This window comes from Megascapheus bottae, chromosome 2, assembly GCF_031878675.1.
Source record: "Megascapheus bottae isolate mThoBot1 chromosome 2, mThoBot2.hap1, whole genome shotgun sequence".
In the NCBI taxonomy this organism is placed as follows: Eukaryota; Metazoa; Chordata; class Mammalia; order Rodentia; family Geomyidae; genus Megascapheus; species Megascapheus bottae.
In genome coordinates, this window is record NC_143510.1 from 27,268,341 (window position 1) to 27,291,501 (window position 23,161).

The 23,161-nt window shown below is 45.2% G+C and overlaps 1 protein-coding gene across 3 annotated transcripts in view; it reads left to right on the top strand.

The window, feature by feature from the left end:
• Positions 1–23,161, top strand: part of Flnb (filamin B) — a 145,882-nt gene that overhangs the window by 94,731 nt on the left and 27,990 nt on the right. The window contains exons 19-31 of one of the 3 annotated variants that reach the window (XM_090322884.1): positions 3,472–3,589; positions 5,955–6,217; positions 7,107–7,704; positions 8,662–8,835; positions 10,131–10,293; positions 11,441–11,601; positions 13,085–13,252; positions 14,405–14,497; positions 15,252–15,375; positions 16,160–16,316; positions 17,211–17,400; positions 19,712–19,959; positions 22,558–22,629. In XM_090322884.1, coding sequence (XP_090179010.1) covers positions 3,472–3,589; positions 5,955–6,217; positions 7,107–7,704; positions 8,662–8,835; positions 10,131–10,293; positions 11,441–11,601; positions 13,085–13,252; positions 14,405–14,497; positions 15,252–15,375; positions 16,160–16,316; positions 17,211–17,400; positions 19,712–19,959; positions 22,558–22,629 — 2,529 coding nt within the window. The remainder of the gene's footprint in view (positions 1–3,471; positions 3,590–5,954; positions 6,218–7,106; positions 7,705–8,661; positions 8,836–10,130; positions 10,294–11,440; positions 11,602–13,084; positions 13,253–14,404; positions 14,498–15,251; positions 15,376–16,159; positions 16,317–17,210; positions 17,401–19,711; positions 19,960–22,557; positions 22,630–23,161) is intronic. The other 2 variants (XM_090322892.1, XM_090322899.1) reach the window with 2 other exon arrangements.

The window sequence follows — 23,161 nt, forward strand, 5'->3', positions numbered from 1 at the left end:
CTGTTTGTGACCATTGCACCAGGAGTGCTGGCTTGATGTCATCTTTGTTACCTGTTCTCCACATTCCTTAGGAGATAATACCTGACAATCATGGCTATCACGCTTACCAAGTTCACAGGATAGGTGATTTTGAAAACATAAGTGTCTTCAGAACACAGTTGACTTTGTCTTATTCTATATCTATATATCTTCCAGTGCTTTGGGTCAAGCTATTAGAAAGTAAGTTATAGACAGTGGGGAAATGTGGAGTTGGCTTGCCACCCCCTGAAAATGATGGTAAAATGGGTTGTCTAGTGTTACCAGCCTCTACTGAGGTAGAGGTCAAGAGCCCAGGTCTGGCTTGATTGCATTTAAAGTGATAGGAGAGTGGGAAGTTCCTTACTTCAGAGTCACCTCAAGGTCAAGTTTGCCTAGCTCTGTGATAGCGGCTGGTTAGAGAGCCCTTGGCTAACTCCGTAATCTCTCAGGGCTATTTACCCACCAACACTGGTGTGATATGGACTAAGAGCCTGGTAGAATCTTGGTGGTAATTCCTACCTTTCTTGTGGGCTTTGTATAGTGTCTCTGGTCCTTTTTGTTGTTTGTTTATAGTAAGGGTTATAGTTTCATTATTTGGGCTGGCTTGTAATTCTGTAATATTTTGTGGTGTGTGTGTGTGTTTGTGTGTGTGTATATGCGTATGTATGCGTGCGTGTGTGTGAATGTATCTACTGGTATTGGGGCTTGAACTCGGAGTCTAGTTGCTGTCCTTCAGCTTTTTTACACAAGGCTAACACTGTTATCATTTGAGCCATAGTTCCACTTCTGGCTTTGTAGTGGCTAATTGAAGATGAGGCTCACAGCTTTCCTTGCTCAGGCTGACTTTGGAACTGTAATCCTTAGGTCTTAGCTTCCCAAGTAGCTACAATTACAGGTGTGAGCCACCAGCACTAGATTAATTCTGCATATTTCTCTTTGGCAAAAAAACAGATGGTATCTGTCTTCCTGGAGGCTGAGCTCCCCCAGGGAGGGATAGCATGTCCAGCATGTATATTCCCATCCTCACCCCTAAGCACCAGAGACCTACTACCATAGGTGTTCCACGTGGATTAGCAGATGAACAAGTGAATGCCATGGTTCCTTCTTCTCACACTGTAATCTGCTAACATGCACATTTTCTTCTTTGAACTCTCATTTTGAGGAGTGGCTGAAACATGATGATATGCTCTGAATAAGGGGCAAGGCCATTCAGAAAGTTATCCCTACACAGGAGAGGAGGTACACCTTGAAAGCCAGTGACTTCTGAGAAACTCAGGCCTCTTGGGTTAGCAGTAAGACTGTGGCTGCTTTCCAGGGGACTCTGGAGCAGAGGAGTGTCCATATTCTGAGCTACGAGGTCACACTCACGTGCTTTCAGAACAACAAGGGCCAGGGTTCAAAAGCACATAGATGGGACAGTTACCATGGCTGTGGGCCAGCTACATCTTGGTGAAATTCACAGGTGGTCACTCATGGCCCAGTTTGGGCAGAGCAGGGGAAGCTCAGTCCATTCCTTAGTTGAGCCTCAGGGGAAACAGGAAATGCTGTAGGTATTAGAGGTTAAATCTTCTAAGATTCCTTTCCTCCTCCTGGTTAGGTTATCTAACAGAGTTCATGTTCTTTCTGTTTTTGTTTTTTTTGCTTTTGTAACTGGTAACGAGAACATACTTTTCTTGTATGGAATAGACAGGCTTAACTGTAACACTTTCCCTTTTCTGCTTAGCATGCCAGAGAAATGACCAGAAGTCTTATGGGGGTGGGAGTGGTATTTCCAGGACCCCTGGTTAGATTTGAGGCTTCCATGATGGAGGCTGTGGGTAGTGGCAGCTGGAGAAGAATAGAGTGTCAGAAATGCCATGTGAAAAGTAACAAGTCAGTCCTCCCTTAAGCATTCTGACGGGACATTTCTTATCCCTTGGCCTGCACCCAGCTCTATTGAATTTGACCCGTGCACAGTTTGGCATGAAATGTCATACCCTTGAGATGGGGGCGGGGGCAGCTGGTCTTCTGTGTAGTAGTAAAGAAAATCCTGGAAGATCAGTCCTTAGTCCATGCAACTGGCCCACCCTCCCCCACTGGCCTTGGCTCTTTTCCCCTTTATTACAAAAGGAATGTGAGAAAATATACATAAGCCAAAAGTTACACCCTCTCCACACTAGATTAGTGACAGCTTTCGGCAGGGCCTGCACACCAATGGAGCCTTTGGAATTCTCAGAGAATCTTGTTTCCTACTTTACTCTCACTTGTGTGCTTTGGGGTGGGAGTAGAGATGGGGGTGCTAGTCCTGGGCCTTGAATTCAGTTCCTAGGTTCTGTCCTTGAGGTTTGTTTTATTTTTAATTTTATGGTCGGGGTAATGTATAGAGGGGTTACAGTTATATTTGTCAGGTTGTGGGTGCATTACTTCTTTAAAGCCAATGGGCTTTCATGGATACTTACTTGGCCTAGAGGGTGGGGACTCTGCCCATGGTGATGAGGGGAAGTGAGCAGTGAGCTGGTCTAGAAGCAGGTAGGACTAACACAGCATGACTGCCTGCAGCAATCCTGCAGCTAGTGTGCTTTCACACTTACAGATTTTTTTGGGGTGGTATAGGGGGGCGGTCCTTTATGAGAACAGCAGTTAAACTACATGCTGGTCTAGAACAGCTCCAAGTGAATAAATGACTGCAAATCCTTTCTGCAACTCAGGGAGCTGAAACAGATTGCCAGCACATGGAAAAACTGGTTGTTTGGAGGCCCCAGACCCAGCAGCTATACCCACAACTTGGTTAAGTGTGTTCGCTAACAAGGTGGCATGGCAAAGCAATGAGAATAAAAGTTTGGGGACCAGAGGTGTGAGGCCTGGCACCAGCATACACACTAACCAGGGTGTGACAGAGCAACTTAATTTACTCACTGAGCCATGCCTTCCTCTTCTGGAACTGTGAGGATGATGGTAGGGACTACTCCTTACCATTATTTTGAGATTGGATAGAAGCAATGAATAAAGGTATGTAGCACAGTGTTTGGCATGCTGTAAAAGATTATGTCTCTTCTTAGTAGCTATCTTGAGTGAGTGTATGTGTGTGTGTGTGTTTACCGGGGCTTAAATTTGCAATTATTTTCATGCAAGGTTGGTATTCTATGTCTTAAACCACACCTCTACTTTTGGCTTTTTGACAGTAATTGGGAATGACTTATTGAGCTTTCCTCCTTGGGCTGGCTTTGAACCTCAACCCTCAGATCTCAGCCTCTTAAGTGGCTAGGATTGCAGGTGTGATCCACCAGTGCCCAGCTTCTTATTTGATCTTATTTCTCTGTGCATTCAACAGCTGAAACATGGCTGTCACGCTTTGTAAATCCAGTGAAGTCCACTGGATCTCTTCCTCACGAAGGTTCTGGAAAGTACATGTCAATAGCAGATTAGTGTATTGCTATCCTATAAATGACTGTTTTTAATTTCTCTTTTTTTCAGGGCAGTATGCAGGTTCTCGTGACTTACGGTGGGGACCCCATTCCTAAAAGTCCCTTCACTGTGGGAGTTGCTGCCCCATTGGACTTGAGCAAGATAAAAATCAATGGCCTAGAAAACAGTAAGTGCTAGTAGAGGAAAGAAGACAAACAAATATGGCTGCCATTAAATTTCCTTCAAAAGATAGAAGTCACAGAGAAGTGCTATCTTAAGATGCTCTATAGAGACTGGGGTTTGAATGCAGACCATATCATGAAGTGATCTGCTGCCACTTAACCCCACCAAGCCTGGGATAGGGTGGTTGAGAACACTTGTCTTCAAGGAAAGTAAATGAGCTAATAATTCAACAGGTGGCACATATCAGCCCTCTGTGGCCGGTAACATTATTGCTGGAGGCTGTCGTTGCAGAGAAGCTGGGGCATGTTGTTTTAGAATGGCTTTTCTCACTGGGCCAATGACCCTAGGTGTCTAAGTCAAGAGGAAGTATGTTTGTATTCTAAACATGGTGCCAACAGCCCTGGCTACTCAGGAAGCGGAGAGACTGAAATCTGAGAGTTGTGGTTGGAAGCCAGCCCAGGCAGAAAAAGTCTGTGAGACTCTTACCTAAATTAGAGCACTAACTTTCAGCAAAAAAAAAAAAAAAGCTAAGGGAGAATGTGAGGCCCTCTGTTCAAGCCTTTTCTTCCCCCAAGAAAAGAAAAAGAGAGTTATTGTTTGTTTATTTATTTATTTATTTATTTTGCCAGTCTTGGGCTTGGGCTCAGGGCCTGAGCACTGTCCTTGGACTTTCTCAAGGGTAGAGCTCTACCACTTGAGCCTCAGCACCATTTCTGGCTTTTTTTTTCTATGTATGTGGTACCGAGGAATCGAACCCGGGTCTTCGTGCATGCTAGGCAAGCACTCTACCATTAGGCCAAACTCCCGGCCCAATATTTATTTATTTTTATTGCAGTATCAAGGATGGAACCCAGGGCTTTGCACAAGAGAGCAGTATGCACTTACACTCTTCTTCAGATGATCCTCCACACACACTGTTTAAATAGTCTTTCAAACTGTGCTAGTTTTCATCTAGAAAAACATTAGAGCTGAAGTGATTTCCATTTGAACATCAGTCTCTCCCTTCTTGGGAGTGACCAGTTATCAGCTCCCGACTTTCTCCTTCCCCATCTTTCTTACACATGATGAAATGCAGGTGCAAACATTGGGTGTTTACTTTGCACTAGCAGTATCCTGCTCTCTCAACAGTCTTTGGACTGCATTCCACAGTCAGCATTGTCTTCTGGGAATCATTCACACCTAAACCACTCCCCTCGCTGGTATTAAGTGCTTGGTGAGATCCCAGCCTCTGATGCCTCTGTAGCACTGAGTGGGTGTCGTCGGGGTAGACCCCCTGTGTCCCTCTGTAGGGCTGCCCAGGATCTCAGCAGTGCCCAAAATGAGTAATAAAGCCCTATGACCCAAATGCATAACACTTAGAAAAGGCCATTTTCATCCAGATGAGGTGACTCATGCCTATAATCCTAGCTACTCAGGAGGCTGAAATCTGAGAATTGCAGTTCAAAGCTAGCCTGGGCACTATGACTCAAGGGATAACTCGGTAACCTTGAGTTGAAGAGTTCAGGTCCCACGCCCGATGCCAAAAAAAGAAAAAAAGAAAAGAAAAAGAAAAAAAGACCATGTTCCCTTTGGGACATGGAGCTTTGAGATCTCCTCTTATGGTCAGTCCTGCAATGTTCTTCTTGGCAGACCACATACTACCCCAGAACCAGCATTTGTCTGACTTTTGTCAGGGCTCTATGTTCTTTCTCCATGTTTCTCTGATTTTGTCAAACTAATACTTGAGTTTCCCATGGTTCACTTTGTAGAGACTTTCAAAACCATCAGAGTCAATTCTAGGACTTGATTCAGCACTCTTGCCTTTACCAGCTCTGTTATTTCTTCCTTATTTGGGGGTGCGGGTGAGGGAAGATAACTGTAGGATCAAATCCCCTGCCAAGAATTAGTAAATAATACACTGACTTATGGAGGTGTTTAGATAGAAGACTATCACCAAAAGAAAGCCAAGAGGACTATCACCAAAAAAAACCCAACAGGAGATTGGTGCTAGATTGTAAATTACTGGCGTTATTCTACCAAAGTAGGCAGTGTGGTGAAAATTAAGTTTAAACTTTGTAGCCTGATGGATGTGTTAACTCTAGACACATTGCTTAATCCTTTTGGGTCTCAGTTTCCCTATCTGTTCCTTACATTTGTTAATGATAAATACCTGATAGGGTTAGGTAAAAATCCAGGAGCCATGAGCTATGATTGGTGCATAGCATTTACAATGCATTTAGTAAATGTAAGTAGTTGTTCTCATGGTGGTTGTGGACTGAAATGTGGTGACAAAGCCCTATGTCCAAAGAACTACCCTTTCTCAGTTCATGATGTTCTTCCTGCCAATAGGGGGGCCCTCATCACCACTTTGGCTTGTTTTCCTTCCCCAGGGGTCGAGGTAGGGAAGGATCAGGAGTTTGCTGTGGATACCAAAGGGGCAGGAGGCCAGGGGAAGCTGGATGTAACAATTCTGAGCCCATCGCGGAAGGTCGTGCCATGCCTGGTGGCTCCTGTCACGGGCCGGGAGAGCAGCACTGCCAAGTTCATCCCCCGGGAGGAGGGGCTGTATGCTGTAGATGTGACCTACGATGGACACCCCATCCCCGGGAGCCCGTACACTGTGGAGGCCTCGCTGCCGCCGGATCCCACCAAGGTGAGCTTTTGTTTTTGTCCCAGAACTTGTCACATGCAATGCTCAGTCCTCTGATTCTGCCTGGCAAAGACTTTTGGAAAGTCATTTCTATGAAATGAAAGTCATTTCTTCATGGCTGATGGTTGTTCTCTTACATCTGAGTGTGAAGGGTCCTCTGGGTAGCTGGGCCAGTCCCCTGCTCCTCCTCTGTCTCTCAGTGAGACTTTGGTGAGAGACGAGTTCCTCACCTAAGTCCTGTTAGCATAATAGCAGTTTTTAGCCAGTCCATGGGGTTAAGTCTAGAGAGGGGATATGGAGGCCACAGCCCAGAGTCCAGCACACAGACTCAGCTCATCTTTAGAAGCTCTAAAAACTTAAAATCCACATTTTCATTCCTTATTGGCATTCTTGGCACAAAGGTTTAGGGTATTTCCATCGGCTTAAATCTATGAATCTGTCTGATTTGAGTCAAAAATAAAAGCTTCATTCTCCCTCTTTTTTTTTTTTAAAGAAATGCTTTCATTTATTATACAAGCTTTGTTGACTTAAGTTAGCAGTCTGAGCTATAGTGAGGAGCCCGAGAGCTGTTCTGTAAGCCTTTAGCCCAGGTGTATTTGTTGGACAAGATGTCAGGTCTCAGATCTAGCCCTGTGGTTCAAAAGAGCCATGGATGGCCAGGAAGGGCTTTCGCTCCTGTTCTTGAACAGGAGCCAGGGCTATGGCTCCCCCTAGACGCCTGTGATACTGACAGCACTGGGGGTCTCCCTCATTGAGGGACACAGCCCCCAGGAAGAAGGACCATGTCATGGAGCTGTGCTTCAGGGTTGGTTGGTGTAGGTGTTGAAGTAGGCTGACTGTCAGCAACGCCAGCTCTGGGCAGAATAAAGACTGTTTTTGTTTATTGAATCAGGTGAAGGCCCATGGTCCTGGACTTGAAGGTGGTCTTGTGGGAAAGCCTGCTGAGTTCACTATCGACACCAAAGGAGCTGGAACTGGAGGTTTAGGTCTAACCGTGGAAGGGCCATGTGAAGCCAAAATTGAGTGTTCTGACAATGGTGATGGGACCTGCTCTGTTTCTTACCTTCCCACAAAACCTGGGGAATACTTCGTCAACATTCTGTTTGAAGAAGTCCACATACCGGGGTCACCTTTCAAAGCCGACATTGAAATGCCATTTGACCCCTCCAAAGTCGTAGCCTCAGGACCTGGTCTTGAGCACGGGAAAGTGGGTGAAGCTGGGCTCCTTAGTGTTGACTGTTCAGAAGCTGGGCCGGGGGCCCTGGGCTTGGAAGCCGTCTCAGACTCTGGAGCAAAAGCTGAAGTCTGTATCCAGAGCAACAAAGATGGCACCTATGCGGTCACATACATGCCACTGACAGCTGGCATGTACACACTCACCATGAAGTATGGCGGTGAGCTTGTGCCACACTTCCCTGCCCGGGTCAAGGTGGAGCCTGCTGTGGACACTAGCAAGGTCAAAGTCTTCGGTCCAGGAATAGAAGGGAAAGGTGAGTTTCTGGATGTAGGAGGCTGGGACCTCAGAGCACATGGCTGGCTGCTGCCGCAGCTGTGTTTTCTGTTTCTGCATGGGAACGGGGCCCACAGTTATTAGTAAAACAAGGCCAGAAAACTTGATTTATTTTTATTTTTGCCAGTCCTGGGGCTTGAACTCAGGGCCTGGGCACTGTCCCTGAGTTTTTTTTCTGCTCAAGGCTAGCACTCTATCACTTGAGCCACAGAGCCACTCCTGCCTTTTTTGTTTATGTGGTACTGGGCTTTACGCACGCAAGCACTTTGCCACTAAACCACCTTTCTAGTCCTTGATTTACTGTTTCAATGTGTTAACCACTTTTTATATTGTTAGCATATATTTGGAACAAGATTTAAACTGTGTATGCTAGAGTTGCTCTATAACACAACCAAGCTCCCCCCGAATCTATTTATTATTTATTTATTTATTTAATTAATTATTTTCTGTTGGTCATGGGACTTGAACTCTGTGCCTGGGCGTTGTCCCTGAGCTCTTCAGCTCAAAGCTACTGCTCTACCCCTTGAGCCACAGTGCCAGTTTCTGGTGGTTAATTGGTTAATTTCAGTCCATGGAGATACAACTCTCACGGACTTTAGTGCCTGAGCTGGTTTTGAACCACGATCCTCAGATCTCAGCCTCCTGAGTAGCTAGGATTATAGATGTGAGCCACCGAGCCCAGCTTCCCTCGAATTCCTTTCTACTCCTCTAAAGTCATGGCATTGGGACCAGGTCTCAGAGAGTAACTTGGAGGAAGTTGCTTTAATTTGCTTCCTGTTGTCGCTTAGCAAGACTACCCTGGGAAGGGGCGGCTTCTTTGGGGCTCTGGTGACACTGAAATTAGATTTAATGTGTATTTGAGCACCAACAACCTTCTATCTGGGGTCTTCTTTTGGGTGCAAAATGTTGTTGAGGTTCTTCTGTGTTTCCTCTACAGATGTATTTCGGGAAGCCACCACCGACTTTACTGTGGACTCTAGACCCCTGACCCAGGTAGGGGGTGACCACATCAAGGCCCACATCGCCAACCCCTCTGGGGCCTCCACTGAGTGCTTTGTCACTGACAATGCAGATGGCACCTACCGGTTGGAGTACACACCCTTTGAGAAAGGTGAGTGGCCTCCTTCTTGGATGTGATATTTGGCTATTTGCTACCAGTGGCTGATGCTGACCTCTGACCCAGTATTCCAACTGCCTCAGCAGGGGAAGAAACAAAGGAACATGGAAGTATGAAACCTCTAGGGGTAAGGGCTCAGTGGTAAAGCCCTGATGTAACATGCCTAAGCCCCCACTAGATCTCAACCTGGACACCACAGAGGGGAAAGAAAAGAAAAATAAATAAGGGCTGGGAGTGTGACCTATTGGTAGCATGCTCACCTAGCATGCTCGGAGCCCTGGGTTTGGTTCCCTGGAGCCACATACACAGAAAACCTGGAAGTGGTACTGTGGCTCAAGTGGCAGAATGCTAGCCTTAAGCAAAAAGGTCCAAGGACAGTGCCCAGGCTCTAAGTTTAAGCCCCAGGACTGGCAAAAAATAAAAAATAAAAATAAATTAAAAATAAGATCTCTCCAGTGGGTTCCTTATCTGCTTCATACCCGATCTCTGGAGTTGTTCTATAGTGGGTGGGCTGGCACTTAGCCTTAGCCTCACAAGCAGGTGATGTCATGGAATGTTGCAATGCATAATTTCTGTGACTTTTGTTGTATGTTAATTTTTTTAACATTAGAGATTGTAAACTCTTTGCTCTTATTTTATTTTTTTTAATTTTATTTTTTTGTGCTGGTCCTGGGACTTGAACTCAGGGCCTGAGCACTATTCCTCAGCTTTCTTTGCTCAAAGGTAGCACACTACTACTTGAGCCACTGTTCTATTTCTAGCTCTTGTTGTGATTAGAGATAAGAGTCACATGGACTTTTCTACTGGATTGGTTTCTAACCTCAACCCTCAGATATCAGTCTCCTTAGTAGCCAGGATTACATGTGTGAGCTACTGGTACTCAGCATAACTTGCGTCCGCCAGCTTTTGTGTGTGTGTGTGTGTGTGTGTGTGTGTGTGTGTGATAGGACTTGAACTCGGCCTGGGGACTGTCCCTGAGCTCTTCAGCTCAAGGCTACTGCACTACCCTTGAGCCAAGCCCCACTTCCCATTTTCTAGAGGTTAATTGGAGATAAGAGTCTCAGGTCCTTTTGTGCCTGGGCTGGCTTCGAACCTGAATCCTCAGATCTCAGCTTCCTGAGTAGCTAGGATTACAGGTGTGAGTCACTGCACCCAGCCTATAACCTGCCCTTTTTAAATAATAGTACAGCACACGGATGTGAATGCTAGATGAAATCCTGAAGTATGTAATTTCATACAAATAGGTGACTTGTGTACAAATGGGTCTTTCTGGTTGTTGCTTTGAACAGGTCTCCATGTATTAGAGGTGACATATGATGATGTGCCTGTTCCAAACAGTCCCTTCAAAGTGGCTGTAACTGAAGGCTGCCAGCCATCTCGAGTTCAAGCCCATGGTCCTGGACTGAAAGAAGCCTTTACCAACAAACCCAATGTCTTCACCGTGGTTACCAGGTACAAAGAACACTGGGTTTAGTGTGTTGATTCTCTGAACAAGTCTGTGGTCTCAGCTAGGAGCCAGTGGCTCATGCCTGTAATCCTAACTACCAAGAAAGTTGAGATCTGAGGATCATGATTCAAGGCCAGCCATGACAGGAAAGCCCATCAGATTCTTACATCTAATTAACTGTCAAAAAAGCCAGAAGCAGAGTTGCCAGAAGTGGTAGAATGCGAGTCTTGGGGAAAACAAGCAAACAAACAAAGTCAGTCACACATAATGCTCAGGCTCTGAGTTTAAACTCCAGGACCAGCACCAAAACAAACAAGAATAGTCTTTGGTCTCAGCTAGGCTGGTTGCTTACACTTGTAATCCTACTTACATCAGGAGGCTGAGATCTGAGTGTTGAGGTTCAAGTCCATGATGTTCTTATTTCTAGTTAACTACCAAATAGCTAGAAGTAGAGCTATGGCTCGTAAGTGGTAGAGCACTACCTTTGAGCCATACAGCTCAGAGACAGCATCCAGTGCCGAGACCAAGGTGAAAATGAGGGATTTTATTTTTCTTCAAAGCGGTCTTTAAAAAAAAAAAAAAAAAAAAAAAGCGGTCTATTGTCTTCTAACTTTCAGTAAGGTACAATTTGTATGAGCTATTTCCTTTTCAAAAGACTCATATTACAGACAAAGCCCCAAATATGCCTAAAAACATACCAGAAAACTGATCATAGGTATTACAGAACAAACAGACTAGATAGAAGTTACTTAACTTGATCTCACACACACACACACACACACACACACACACACACACACACACACACATTCTTCTATATAAATACTCCTATTAGAATTTACCATAGAATGAGGGTGGTGCATAGCTTGGTGCTAGAACACACATAATGCGCATGCTTCATTCTCTTTCTGGTATTAGCCAATGCATTTTGATAAGCAAAGCAAACAAAGGACAAGCATCAGAAAGGTGCCACTGAGAAGTACACTTTGTGAGAAGGGTTATCACACTGGCTGTATCAGGCTGATTTATACCTGGGATGACTGGTTAACTGGGATGGCATGGAGAGGGATGTTAAATGAACTCTAACAAAAAGCAACTAGCACAGATTATATGCATTGCACCTTTTTCTCTCCCTCCCTCCACCTCTTCCAGAGGGGCAGGAATTGGTGGGCTTGGCATAACTGTTGAAGGGCCATCAGAGTCAAAGATAAACTGCAGAGACAACAAAGATGGCAGCTGCAGTGCTGAATACATCCCCTTTGCCCCAGGGGATTATGATGTTAACATCACTTATGGAGGATCCCACATCCCTGGTAAGGCATGAAAACAGGCTTCATTTTGCACCTCTCTCTCTCTCTCTCTCTCTCTCTCTCTCTCTCTCTCTCTCTCTCTCTCTCTCTCTCTCTCTCTCTCTCTCTCTCTCTCTCGCTCTCTGATATTTGTAGCAGCTGCAAAAAGTTTCCCTGAGAACATCCTAACTCCCAGTGTCACCAGTGACATGATAGAAAACATTGGCTTAGAGTGTTCACTGGAAATACTTGACCATGTGTTGGAGAAGCTTTATTTCTGATTGATTTAAGGGAGAACTGGATCTTTATGAAGTCGAAAACATCTCCACTTTAATTTGTGCTTATTCATCTTCTTTATGGGTCTTTTTTTCCATTGACAGTTCTGGCAGCTTGACAGAGACATACTAATTCAACTTCTTCTTTGTTCATTTTTTTTGACAGTGAAGATACTTTACCATGTGGCCAGAGTTTCAGCCTGGGGGCTGGTGGCCTTTTGGGCCAACGCACAGCAATGTCCTAGGCATTGTCAATGTTCCCCTTGGCCAGGGATGCATGGAGCAACCTAAAGCATGGTTCTGGGGACACTGGAACTCCTGTTTCTGAGGAGGTCCCTGTTCCTGGGGAGTCCCAGCCTTATTCTTCTGTTCAGCATGTCTCTCACAAATCCCAACCTGCCTTTATTCTCCATGTTTGACTAATTTTTTTAGTTGGTACCCTCAAAGACTCAGAGGCCCATCACGTTCCCTGGTTTGGCCATGCACCAGGACAGCAGAGAAAAGCTTACCCACCAAATAAGATTAGGGATCCCAGAAGGCCATGCATGATTGAGAGGAGAAGAATCTAGGGGACATTCAGGAGCCATTTGTAGGACAGGAGGTTGGCTGTTCAAGCCTTCTGTACCCTCTCTGGTCTTTTCCGTATGTTTCTACCACTTGCCCCTGAAGTTCTCCAATAACCTGTGTCCCTTACCTCTGGGCCTTTGTATTACCAGCTGGTCTTGCTGTTCCAAGTACCTCTTTCCCTGGGTATCAGCTGTTCCCTCCTGTGTCTCAACCCAGATGTTACTAGAAAGCCTGGATGTTACAATCCTGCAGTCTGGTTCATGGTGTCTTGGTGCTCTCCCCCCTTCCCCCTCGTGTCCCACTTCACAGATACTACATAGGAGGTCAGAGTGACATACTCATATTGTCCTTTTCATACATTGTGGGTTCCCCAGCTTTCCAGTTAGCCACTCAGACCAGGCACAGTGTCTATATATAGTAAACATGCTAGATGCTTGTTGAAACAGTGAGTACAGGTGTACTCTCAGTGGGGAAGGAGACACTGATCAAGGCCTGTACCATCAAGATCTAGCTGGATCAATGCAATTCTAGGGTTTGGAGGTGTGGCTTAGTTGGTAGAGCACTTAGCCAATGAGCGAAAGCATCAGGTACTGAAGATGATTCTAGGTATGCCCATGAGTGGTGCCAATTGCTTTGTTCTCAAAATCTCTTAACTTCTTTTCCAGGCAGTCCCTTCAGGGTTCCTGTGAAAGATGTCGTAGACCCCAGCAAGGTCAAAATCGCTGGTCCTGGGCTGGGCTCTGGTGTCCGAGCCTGTGTCCCACAGTTCTTCACGGTAGATAGTAGCAAGGCTGGCCTGGCCCCACTGGAAGTGAGGATCCTGGGCCCACGAGGTGAGTACATATGCCCAGCCTCTCTTCCGATATCCACCTACCGTGAGCTATGACCCTAAACTGGTGCTTTACTTTTGAGTTCTATCATGATCTTGAATTTCTTAAATTATTTCATTGCCCTATAGCTTAGGTAACCAGTAGAAGATCCTGTTTTAAAGTGAGTAGGCCTAGTATTTTTCCAGAAGTCTTCCCCCCTACAACTTTTTTTTTTTTTTTTCCAAGGCTTAGGCACTGTCCCTGAGCTTCTTTTGCTCAAGGCTAGCACTCTACCACTTGAGCCACAGTGCCATTTCCAGCTTCTTCTGTTTATGTGGTACTGAGGAATTGCATTATGGCTTCATGCATACTAGGCAAGCACTCTACCATTAAGCCACATTCCCAGCCCAGTTTTTCCTCTTTTTAAGTAGGTAGTTGAACAAATTGTGTGGAGGCTCTCACATGTGATGCTGGTTTGGCTGCTTCTTTACCAACTGAGTTGTGGAGGTCAGGGGGGATCTGGCTATGTGTGGGTTCTGGAGTTTGGAAGTATTAACTCTCTTTGCCATGCCTTGGTGCTCATGTGGAATCTACTAGAATCTTGGAAATGCCAGGGATAAGACTTTAACATTGTTTCATAGAAGAAAGGTGTCCTGGTTCTGTGCAGTCCGTCTGCCCTTTTGGCACCCTGAAATTCAGGTTTGCTGTGGCAAGGAGGCCATTTGGGGACAGGGCTCTGGCATTTGTTTAGACTTGCCTTTTTTGGTACATAACCACATTTCTTCGGGCATTTAAGATGTGCCTTTTTTCTCAGCTAAGGCACAGTGTGCCTAGTATCTTAAGTAATCTGAATTTTTTTCTTCCCTTAATGTGTTTTTGGCTTCCAGAAATGACAAATAGAAGCTTCCTCCTTTAAAGAGGAACCTCCTCCTTGATGTTATTAATGGGGTTCAGCATGAGGTTATGCCCTTTGAAGCTCAGAGCAGAAGTGGAGCGGGTAAAATGAGGTCATGGGGCTGGAATCACATTCTGGGAAGTTTCTGAGCATCAAAGATGTATGATGTGTGTGTGTGGGGGGGTGCATGTTGTACGTACATTCATGTGTGAGAAAGCTTTACTTGGCTGTTGACCTCTGTCTGTTATGGAGGACTTTCAGTAACAGCTTTTTAATTTTAGCTGATGAAATGGATTCCCAGTCATGGCACAGCCCCTCGAAAGCCATGTCAGAGTTCTTTAAAGATGACCCAAGGGGTGACTTTATGGAGACAGGTTCGGATTTCCTATTGGCTGCTTTAAATTATGTAACCTGAATGCTTCCTGATAGCATCCCCTCTAAAATCAGTTTGTTTCTGCTGCCGTGGTTAATTAACCCACCCCACTGTTTATACCCATCCCTGACAATTGTGATCAGAGCTGGAATCTGAGATCTGATCAACATAGTGCATGCCTTGATTGTGCTTGTACATCATCCCTCACTCCTGCTGGCATCCTGTTGAGGTCACTTTGGGAGATTGGCACACTCTTGCCCTATACCTGTACTCTGGCATGTTGGTACCATGGTAGTTTGTTCAGCTGAGGCTACTTTAACTGGCTAGCCCATTGGTTAATTTGTGGTGCTCATGCTTCTGGATTCTTTGGCAATTTCTCAGCTGTAGAGTAAAATTGCCACATCCCAAGCATGCCTAACCAGCTTGAAAAGTTATAAGGTGTCTGCAGCTGCATCCTTACCATACACCCTCAAGTAGCAAGCACGGGCAGTCCCCTTAATTATACCCTAGGGCAGGCTGAGTGTACTTTAGCCAACAAAAAGCTAAAGGTAGCTCTTGGGGTCATTTCTGCAACCATGAATTGTAGATTCTGTGATGTCTTAGGCCTGTGATTATGGCCTGTTTGCCTTGTGTTACTCAGCAGTGAAAAACCAATAGCGTTCAGGGGTAGTTGTAATCCATTTTCAAACTCAGCCAAAGGTGGAGTCAAGAGGAAACCAAACAGTTTTTTTAAAACCTCTCACCTCTGTCCTCAGGCTTGATGGAGCCAGTGAACGTGGTGGACAATGGCGATGGCACCCACATGGTGACTTATACCCCATCTCAGGAAGGGCCTTACATGATCTCTCTTAAATATGCTGATGAAGAGATCCCACGCAGGTAGGCACCTCACCCCTGAGGAATAGGTCCAAATTGACCTGAAGCCTGTAGGAATGGAAGCAGCACACTTCTCTAGTGGCTGCTTCTTCCTCCCACCCACCATTCATTCACCCAACCAGCAAATACTTCCTTGATCCTTGGATTCCTACTTTATTGTCTCTTTTCATCCATGTTTGATTTGAAGGGGAGCTGAAGAAGATGAGGGAAAGAAAAAGCTGAAATTAAGAAGTTAGGGAATGTATTAGTTTTCCAGAGACCTTTTAGACACCCTGCCAGTCACTTTCTGATTAAGACAAAGTTGTTTGTCTTTCCTTGAGATTATAGTTTACCATAGAGTTCTCAAAAGGTGTTGTACCAAAGCCTTATTACCTAATGATAATAATTATATATATATATATGCCTCTAGTATGTTGAGATTTTTAATTTAAAAAATCACCTGTGTTTTTTTATATAATACATCATATTCCATAGAAACACACAAAATACAGAATATGAATATAGAGTGCAATGTAATAAAACATTAAAATTGAACTTCTGTTCTTCCTATTTTTGTGGCCATTACCTTAGCATAGCAAATGTGGATTAAATGAGTTCAATATGAGAGCCCTTTTCCCTAAACCATTTATATCTCATGTGGTTGCACTCTATATTTCTATGAGAATTAGGTCCCTTTGCTGAAAACTGCTGTTTTGTTTGCTGTAGAAATGCTGCATTTGGTCTCAGTCTCTGTAAGAGCTGGGTTGATGGTATCAGTACTCATGTGGATGTATGTATGTCCATCAAGTCCCTTTAAGGTCAAGGTCCTGCCCAAATATGATGCCAGCAAGGTGACTGCCAGTGGCCCCGGCCTCAGTTCCTATGGCGTGCCTGCCAGCCTGCCTGTGGAGTTTGCAATTGATGCCAGAGATGCTGGAGAAGGCCTGTTGGCTGTCCAGATAACGGTAACTTGAGTTCTTTTCTGGATTCAACCTTTATTAGTAAGATCTGATTTCTAGGCCAGGAATAAGAATAAGGAGCTTACTTGGCCCAATACAAGTGTTCGTTAGAGTTATACTTAGTATTTCAGTGAGTAAAGAAATATGCTCACCTGAGAAGCTTAAGGGTATGTTTCTAGGTGCCACTTCGTGTTGAATCTCAAGTATTTTATTTTTACACCTCTATGTTTTTTATTTTTATTTTTTTTAATGTTTTAAGTCACTTAGCACTGCTATATACCAAACCCCTGGGATTTTCCTCTCTTGGTAAAGACACCTAGAGGTAAGCCATTAGGTGCTCTGGGGGTCCATCTGTCTGGTGCTTATCTATGTGTGGCTCTGCTCTCAACATCCTCCCGGACTGTGAGCCTGCAGTGCTGGTCATCACATCTACATTCAGGGCAGGAAGAGAAAGACAGAAAGGCAGAGGAGGGAGAGCTAACTCTCCCCTGCCCCCCACCCCCCGACCTATGAGCACTTCCTCATAGCCTTCTACCACAATGAATCTCAAGTCCTGTGACTCTTATATAGCAAGGAGACTGGGACATAGAGCCTTGTTTTCCGGTAGCAGGGGCACCTGGCTAAGAATAAGGAAAAAGGGAGAGCAGATATGGCAGGTGGTGAGCTGAGCTTTTGCCCCTTACTCTAGGTGCTCAGTGTGTTTAGAGTCACAACATTTTATTCATTTAACAGTCCATCATGGTATGATCAGTGACCTATTCTCTCCCTAGAAGACAAAGCACGATCAAACTGAGCCATTACTTCCTGCTAGAGGTGCTAACTAATGAGACAATACACCAAGCTTTCCCCAGATGCATGTTGGCCACAACATCCTGTATAGCATTTCTCTGTGATCTATAGGACCAAGAGGGAAAACCCAAAAGAGCCATGGTCCACGACAATAAAGATGGTACATATGGTGTCACCTACATACCTGACAAGACTGGGCGCTATCTGATTGGGGTCACCTATGGTGGAGACAACATCCCATTTTCTCCTTACCGTATCCGGGCCACACAGACAGGCGATGCCAGCAAGTGCCTGGCCACAGGTGAGTGCAGGGTACCAACAAGGTCAGGAGTGTGGCTTTGGAGTCAGAAAGCCAGACTGTCAGTCTGTGCCGTGTAATGTCTTTGTGATCTGGGCAACTTCTCTATTTTTTTTTTTTGTCATTGTTGTTGTTTGTGTGTCCATTATTGGGCTTAAATTCAGGGCCTGGGTGCCATCCATGACCTCTTTTGTTTAAGGCTAGCACTCTACCACTTTGAGCCCCAGCTCCATTACTGGTTTTTGAGTGATGAATTGGAGGTAAAAGTCATGGAGACTTTTCTGCCCCTACTGACTTAGATCTGTAATCCTCAGATCTCAGCTTCCTGAGTACAGGCATGAACTACCAGTACCTGGCTAAGTTCTCCTGTTTTAATGAGGCTCAGTCATATAAACTTAGATCAGAGAACTCTTCCCTCCCTCCCTCCCTCCCTTCGTTCCTTCCTCCTTCCCTCCCTCCCTCTCTCCTTCCCTCCCTCCCTCCCTCTCTCCTTCCCTCCCTCCCTCTCTCCTTCCCTCCCTCCCCCTCCCTCCCTCCCTCCCTCTCTCCCTCCCTCCCTCCGTTCTTTCTTTCCTTCCTCCCCTCCCTCCTTTTTTTCCTGTGCTGTTCCTGGGCACAGAACTTGAACTCAGGGTCTGGGCACTGTCCCTGAACCTTAAGCTAGTGCACTACCACTTGAGCCATCGAATCACCTCTGGCTTTTTCTAAGTAGTTTATTAGGTAAGGGGCTCACAAACTTTTCTGCTTGAGTTGGCTTTGAACTATAATCCTCAGAGTTGTTTTTTATTTTTATTTTTTTGAGCAACATTCAAATTCCAGAAGTTGTTTCAAGGACTACAGACTTCTGACAGGGTTTTTGCAAGATTAGATGTGGTCAGGCACCTGTACTCAGGTGCTGAGTATAGGACCATGTACTTAAGAACTATTTTTATTACTTTTGAAGTGGGTACATTTGTTGAGGTCCTAGGTTTGATGGAGATTCCCATGAAAACAGTAGATGTTTCATTCAATCAAGACTCATTTAAGAGAATTTCAGGTCAGCATTAGAGACACACATTAAAGGATTTGGAGGGTTCCTCCCAGGAGCTTACAAATATTGGAGCCTCAACATTTATTCAGTTTCTCAGACATGACTGTCACTAGACTATCCTTTGTTTTTGTTTTTTTTTAATTTTGTATTTTTATTGTTTGCGGGGCTTGAACTCAGGGCTGCACTGACCCCAATATCTGAGCTCTTCAGCTCAAGGCTAGCTCTCTACCATTTTGAGCTACAGCACCACTTTTAGTTTTCTGCTGGTTAATTAGAGATAAGTCTCATGAGCTTTACTGGGCTGGCTTTGAACCTTGATCCTCAGCTCTTAGCCTCTTGAGTAACTAGTATTACAGGTATGAGCCACCAATGCCCTGCTAACCTTTCTATTCTAAGAACAGTTCTGCAGCTCAGTGTTGGCTGCTCAAGCTCATTTTAAAATGTCAATCCCCGTCTCTGAAAGAAACAGATATGGGGAGCTGAGAGTGTGGCCTAGTGGTAGAGTACTTGCCTAGCATGCACAAAGCCCTGGGTTTGATTCCTCAGTACCACATGCACAGAAAAACACCAAAAGTGGTGCTGTGGTTCAAGAGGTAGAGCACTAGCCTTGAGAGAAAGCTCAAAGACAGTGCCCAGGCCCTGAGCTCAAGCCCCAGGACTGGCAAAAGAATAAAAGAAAAAGAAAAACAGATTTGGTTCTTGTAAAATAAGGAAACTGAATGGGATAGCTTCATTCTTTCATCCCATCCTGAATGGACGGAATCTCCTGCCTTCACCACAAGGTCTGTGAATTGCTCATGGTGGCCTTCTTGTCTCACCCATGGCAAAACTTGAGTCATTTTGAAACACTGGCTGGACCACCTCACCCCTTGTGGTCTATGCAGTGACCTGACAACCTGCAGGGGCTTGCTGACCCAAGAGTACGTCATCAGTGCAGGGCTTCCTTCCTTCCCCCATCCCAGGTATGGGTAGCTGGCCCTTAAGAAAATGCCCAATATGCCTGCTAATGAGTTGCCCCTTCATCCCCTTATCATTGGATGCAGAAGTCATTTGAAGCTGAGAAGCATGCAGAGCTTGCAGACGATATTGCTTCTTAAGGACTTGGTGGGCTGCTCCTTGATCGGTACCATCTGCTCTTGGAGCTTGGACTAGTCAGCTATCTGGTACCAGCATCTAATTATTTGTAGATACACACAGCACACATGAATGTGGTTTTTTCTTTAGTCTCTGGGAAAGTGTTTACCCAGGACTGATGCTTCTCTGCTTTCTTGAACTCTTCTCCAGGTCCTGGTATCGCCCCTCTTGTCAAAACTGGCGAGGAAGTGGGCTTTGTGGTGGACGCCAAGACCGCTGGAAAGGGGAAAGTGACCTGCATGATTCTGACCCCAGATGGAACCGAGGCTGAAGCCGATGTCATTGAAAATGAGGATGGCACCTATGACATTTTCTATACAGCTGCCAAGCCAGGCACATATGTGATCTATGTGCGCTTTGGAGGTGTGGATATTCCCAACAGCCCCTTTACCGTCATGGTAAGCAAACCCTTTTCCAGGGCCTGTTATTAGCAATACACCTACAGCTAGCCATACGCTAAGCTCTGATTGGGACAACCTTGCTCACGTGGAGGACCTTGGAGGTCCCTTGGTGTGGTCTCTAGGAATGCAGAAACCCTTTAGCACTAAGAGTTTGGAGGAAATCTCTCTGTCCACCAAGTCTCTGCCCACCAAGGTACTCAGGGGCTTGGGCAAGAAGACACACTGCCGAATGAATACACTTTTACTCCTTTTGTTTTCGTCAGTAGGGGGGCTTGGGCTGAGCTTTTTCATTCAAGGCTGGCATTCTACCTCTTTGTGTCACAGCACCACTTGCAGTTTTCTGGTGGTTAATTGGAGAATAGAGTTTCATGGTCTTTTTCTGCCAGGACTGGCTTCGAACCTCAGATCTCAGCCTCCTGAATAGCTAGGATTACAGGGGTGAGCCATCTGCACCCAACTACTTTTACTCTTTAGCAGAGGGAATTGGACAGTTTTTACTCTTGTCTTTTATCTTCTTCCTCTTCCAGTCACCAGGGATGGAAGAGTGGTCCTGGTGCTCTCTTGACTTCAGGCTTGACTCTGGTATTTTAGGACTCAAAATTCTTCCAACTGTGTTTGGGAAAGACTTGGATGGGAAGTGCCTTCTCTTTTGAAGCTGGAAAATCTGGAATAGAAGGGAACCATCCAGTGGATGTGGGCTACTGAATAACCAGTCTTTAATTTTCCATTCTGGGTGGCTTTTAGATCTTGCTCTTGATTTTTAAGGTTCTTTCAGCAAGAGGAGGGTTAGAACCATAGAATTACCTCATGTAACCTTCAGAATCAAGCACCATTGGGGTCATTACAAATGAGGCATGTCTGGTCTAGACAGACACCAGGTGTCATGCAGGCTTCTTCTTCTTCTTCCTTTGATGCCAAGGTGCAGCCATCCCTGAACATGAATTCCTTAGTCCATACTAGTCTGGCCCAATCCACAGCCAACAAAAAATGTTTTAATTGTTTCACATTGCATATCAATGGAGAAGGGCACAAAGCCCTTCCAAACAGAAGCCCAAGGACTTTTTTTCCAAACAGTGTATAATCTGTTGTAGCTTTTTTTTCCCCTTTCCCTGACATTTATTTATCTATAAACATCATGCCAGAGATCTGCAGGCTCTTTTGTATATCAAGAATGTAAACACTTGTCAGCTTTGGATGTTGTCCATTTAGGAGTGTTTTTCTTCTTCAGAGGAGAAACAGGGCAGAAAGGAAGAAAATGTCCTGTTTACAGAGGAGGGAAGGGTCCCAGTTATAGTTTTTAAAGATTTTAAAGAAGGATACAGTCCTGGGTTTTGAACTCAGGGCCCAGCCTCAGTTTTTGGAATCTTTTTTATCTTATACTGGGGTTCTTCTCATTGGCTAAATTTATCTAATTATTTTATATCATGGATGTCTTAATTCTGCTGGTTCATTAGGCTGGGAATAAGAGAGCCCAGATGCTGAGAAAATCAGGTCAAAAATATTAGGGACCATTTTAGCTGCTCAGCAGGGATCGAAAATCTCAAGAATAAATGCCCCAGGTCCCTGAGCACACACAGAGCAAATGTTCCTCATGGATGTACTACACCTAACCACTAGGATAGGCAAAAAAGATAAAAAAAAGACTACAGGCTGGCTAGTTAGGTACATCACGTATGTGGGATGTGGCATTATGGGTAAGTGGCTTAACTACCTTGCCAGTGGAAAGCCTTTGATCCCTTTCCATGGCCCAGCCTAGCCCTTGCATGATCTAGCGTCTGAGATGAGAGCTGTCTTGAGTGGAGCCGCATGGTCACTATAGACTGGAGGGTTAAGCTGTGCAGCATGGCCTCTTTATAGGATTCCACCCTCTACTTGCTCACATTGAGGGGAGGTGGTGGAGATAAGCCCCCTCTTGGGTCAATTGGATCAGGGGCATGGAGTTGAAGGCTTGTTCTTTTTTGCAATAGAGTGAATGAACCCATGCTGGAGAAGCACTCTACCATTTGAGTCATGTCCTCAACCTTAAAATTTTTTTAGATCAGTTTATAAGACCTTTACAACATTAATGTCTGGAGACATTTATTTATCAAATGAGTAGCCATTTCTTCTCCTGCCTCTGGGCTGCCAAAGTCTGGCAGCTTTTCTCTGTTGATATCACTGGGGTCCTAACATACACCTTGCTTTACCACTTGCTTTCTTCCCTCAATCAACTGTAGATAGGCTCGCATATAAAGCCACGAGACTTTAGCATCTCTACAGAAGGGCTGCCTGGAAGCCCTCCACCCCCACAGGCCAATCGTGATTTATTAGTCATGTCCACATCCGGTCACTTTAGTCTTTCATGACCACAGAGGGGTCCAATAGGATTCCTGTATACATGTCCTGCCAGCCTAGACCTGCTCACTAGAAATGGAGTTGTGGTTCAGAGAACATGTGCTGTTGACATAAATGACAGGACACCATTTCCTTCCATAAGAGTGGTAAGAATGTCCAAGAAGCAGTGGGGGAGGAGGCAACTCTAGGATTTATACTTGGCTAAGTAGCAATATCCCTCCAATGTGATTTTCCAACTAATCGCCATTTGCCACCAACCAGGCCACGGATGGGGAAGTGACAGCCATGGAAGAGGCACTGGTAAATGCATGTTCCCCTGGATTCAAACCCTGGGTACATTTTTTTGGGGTTTCCCCCCTACCTCTTGCATTTCTTTCATTTCAGCCTTCATTTCAGAAAAGCTGCCACCTGCTTATGGGGTTTGCTTCAGCCCACTGGGTGTTTTGGCCATTGGTGTTCCCCTCCCTCACCTCCCCCTTCCCAAATCAATCCATCACCGTGATCCTGCATTTTTCTGTAAGATTCACCTTTATGTCACCATCCGCACTCCATGAATCACCAGCCATCATGTCCTATCACGCTCCATGCAGTTTGTCTCCATACGTAAAGAGCAAGATGGTCCTCCGGCCTACTCCTGCCTCTGAGCTGCCTCTTGCATATTTAGGTTTATGTCCAGGGGCAAGGCCACTGCTGCTACTCTCTGCCACTTAAAATGCACCTTCTTTTCCAGGCCACAAGCAACTAAGCCTTTCCAGGTGGATCCTCTTGGGACTCAGATATTGCTGCCTCCTGTCACTGCCCTCTTTACCATGGGTACTGCTGGGAATTTTACAAGCAGATTGCTGGGTGTTGCTAGCATTTGTCA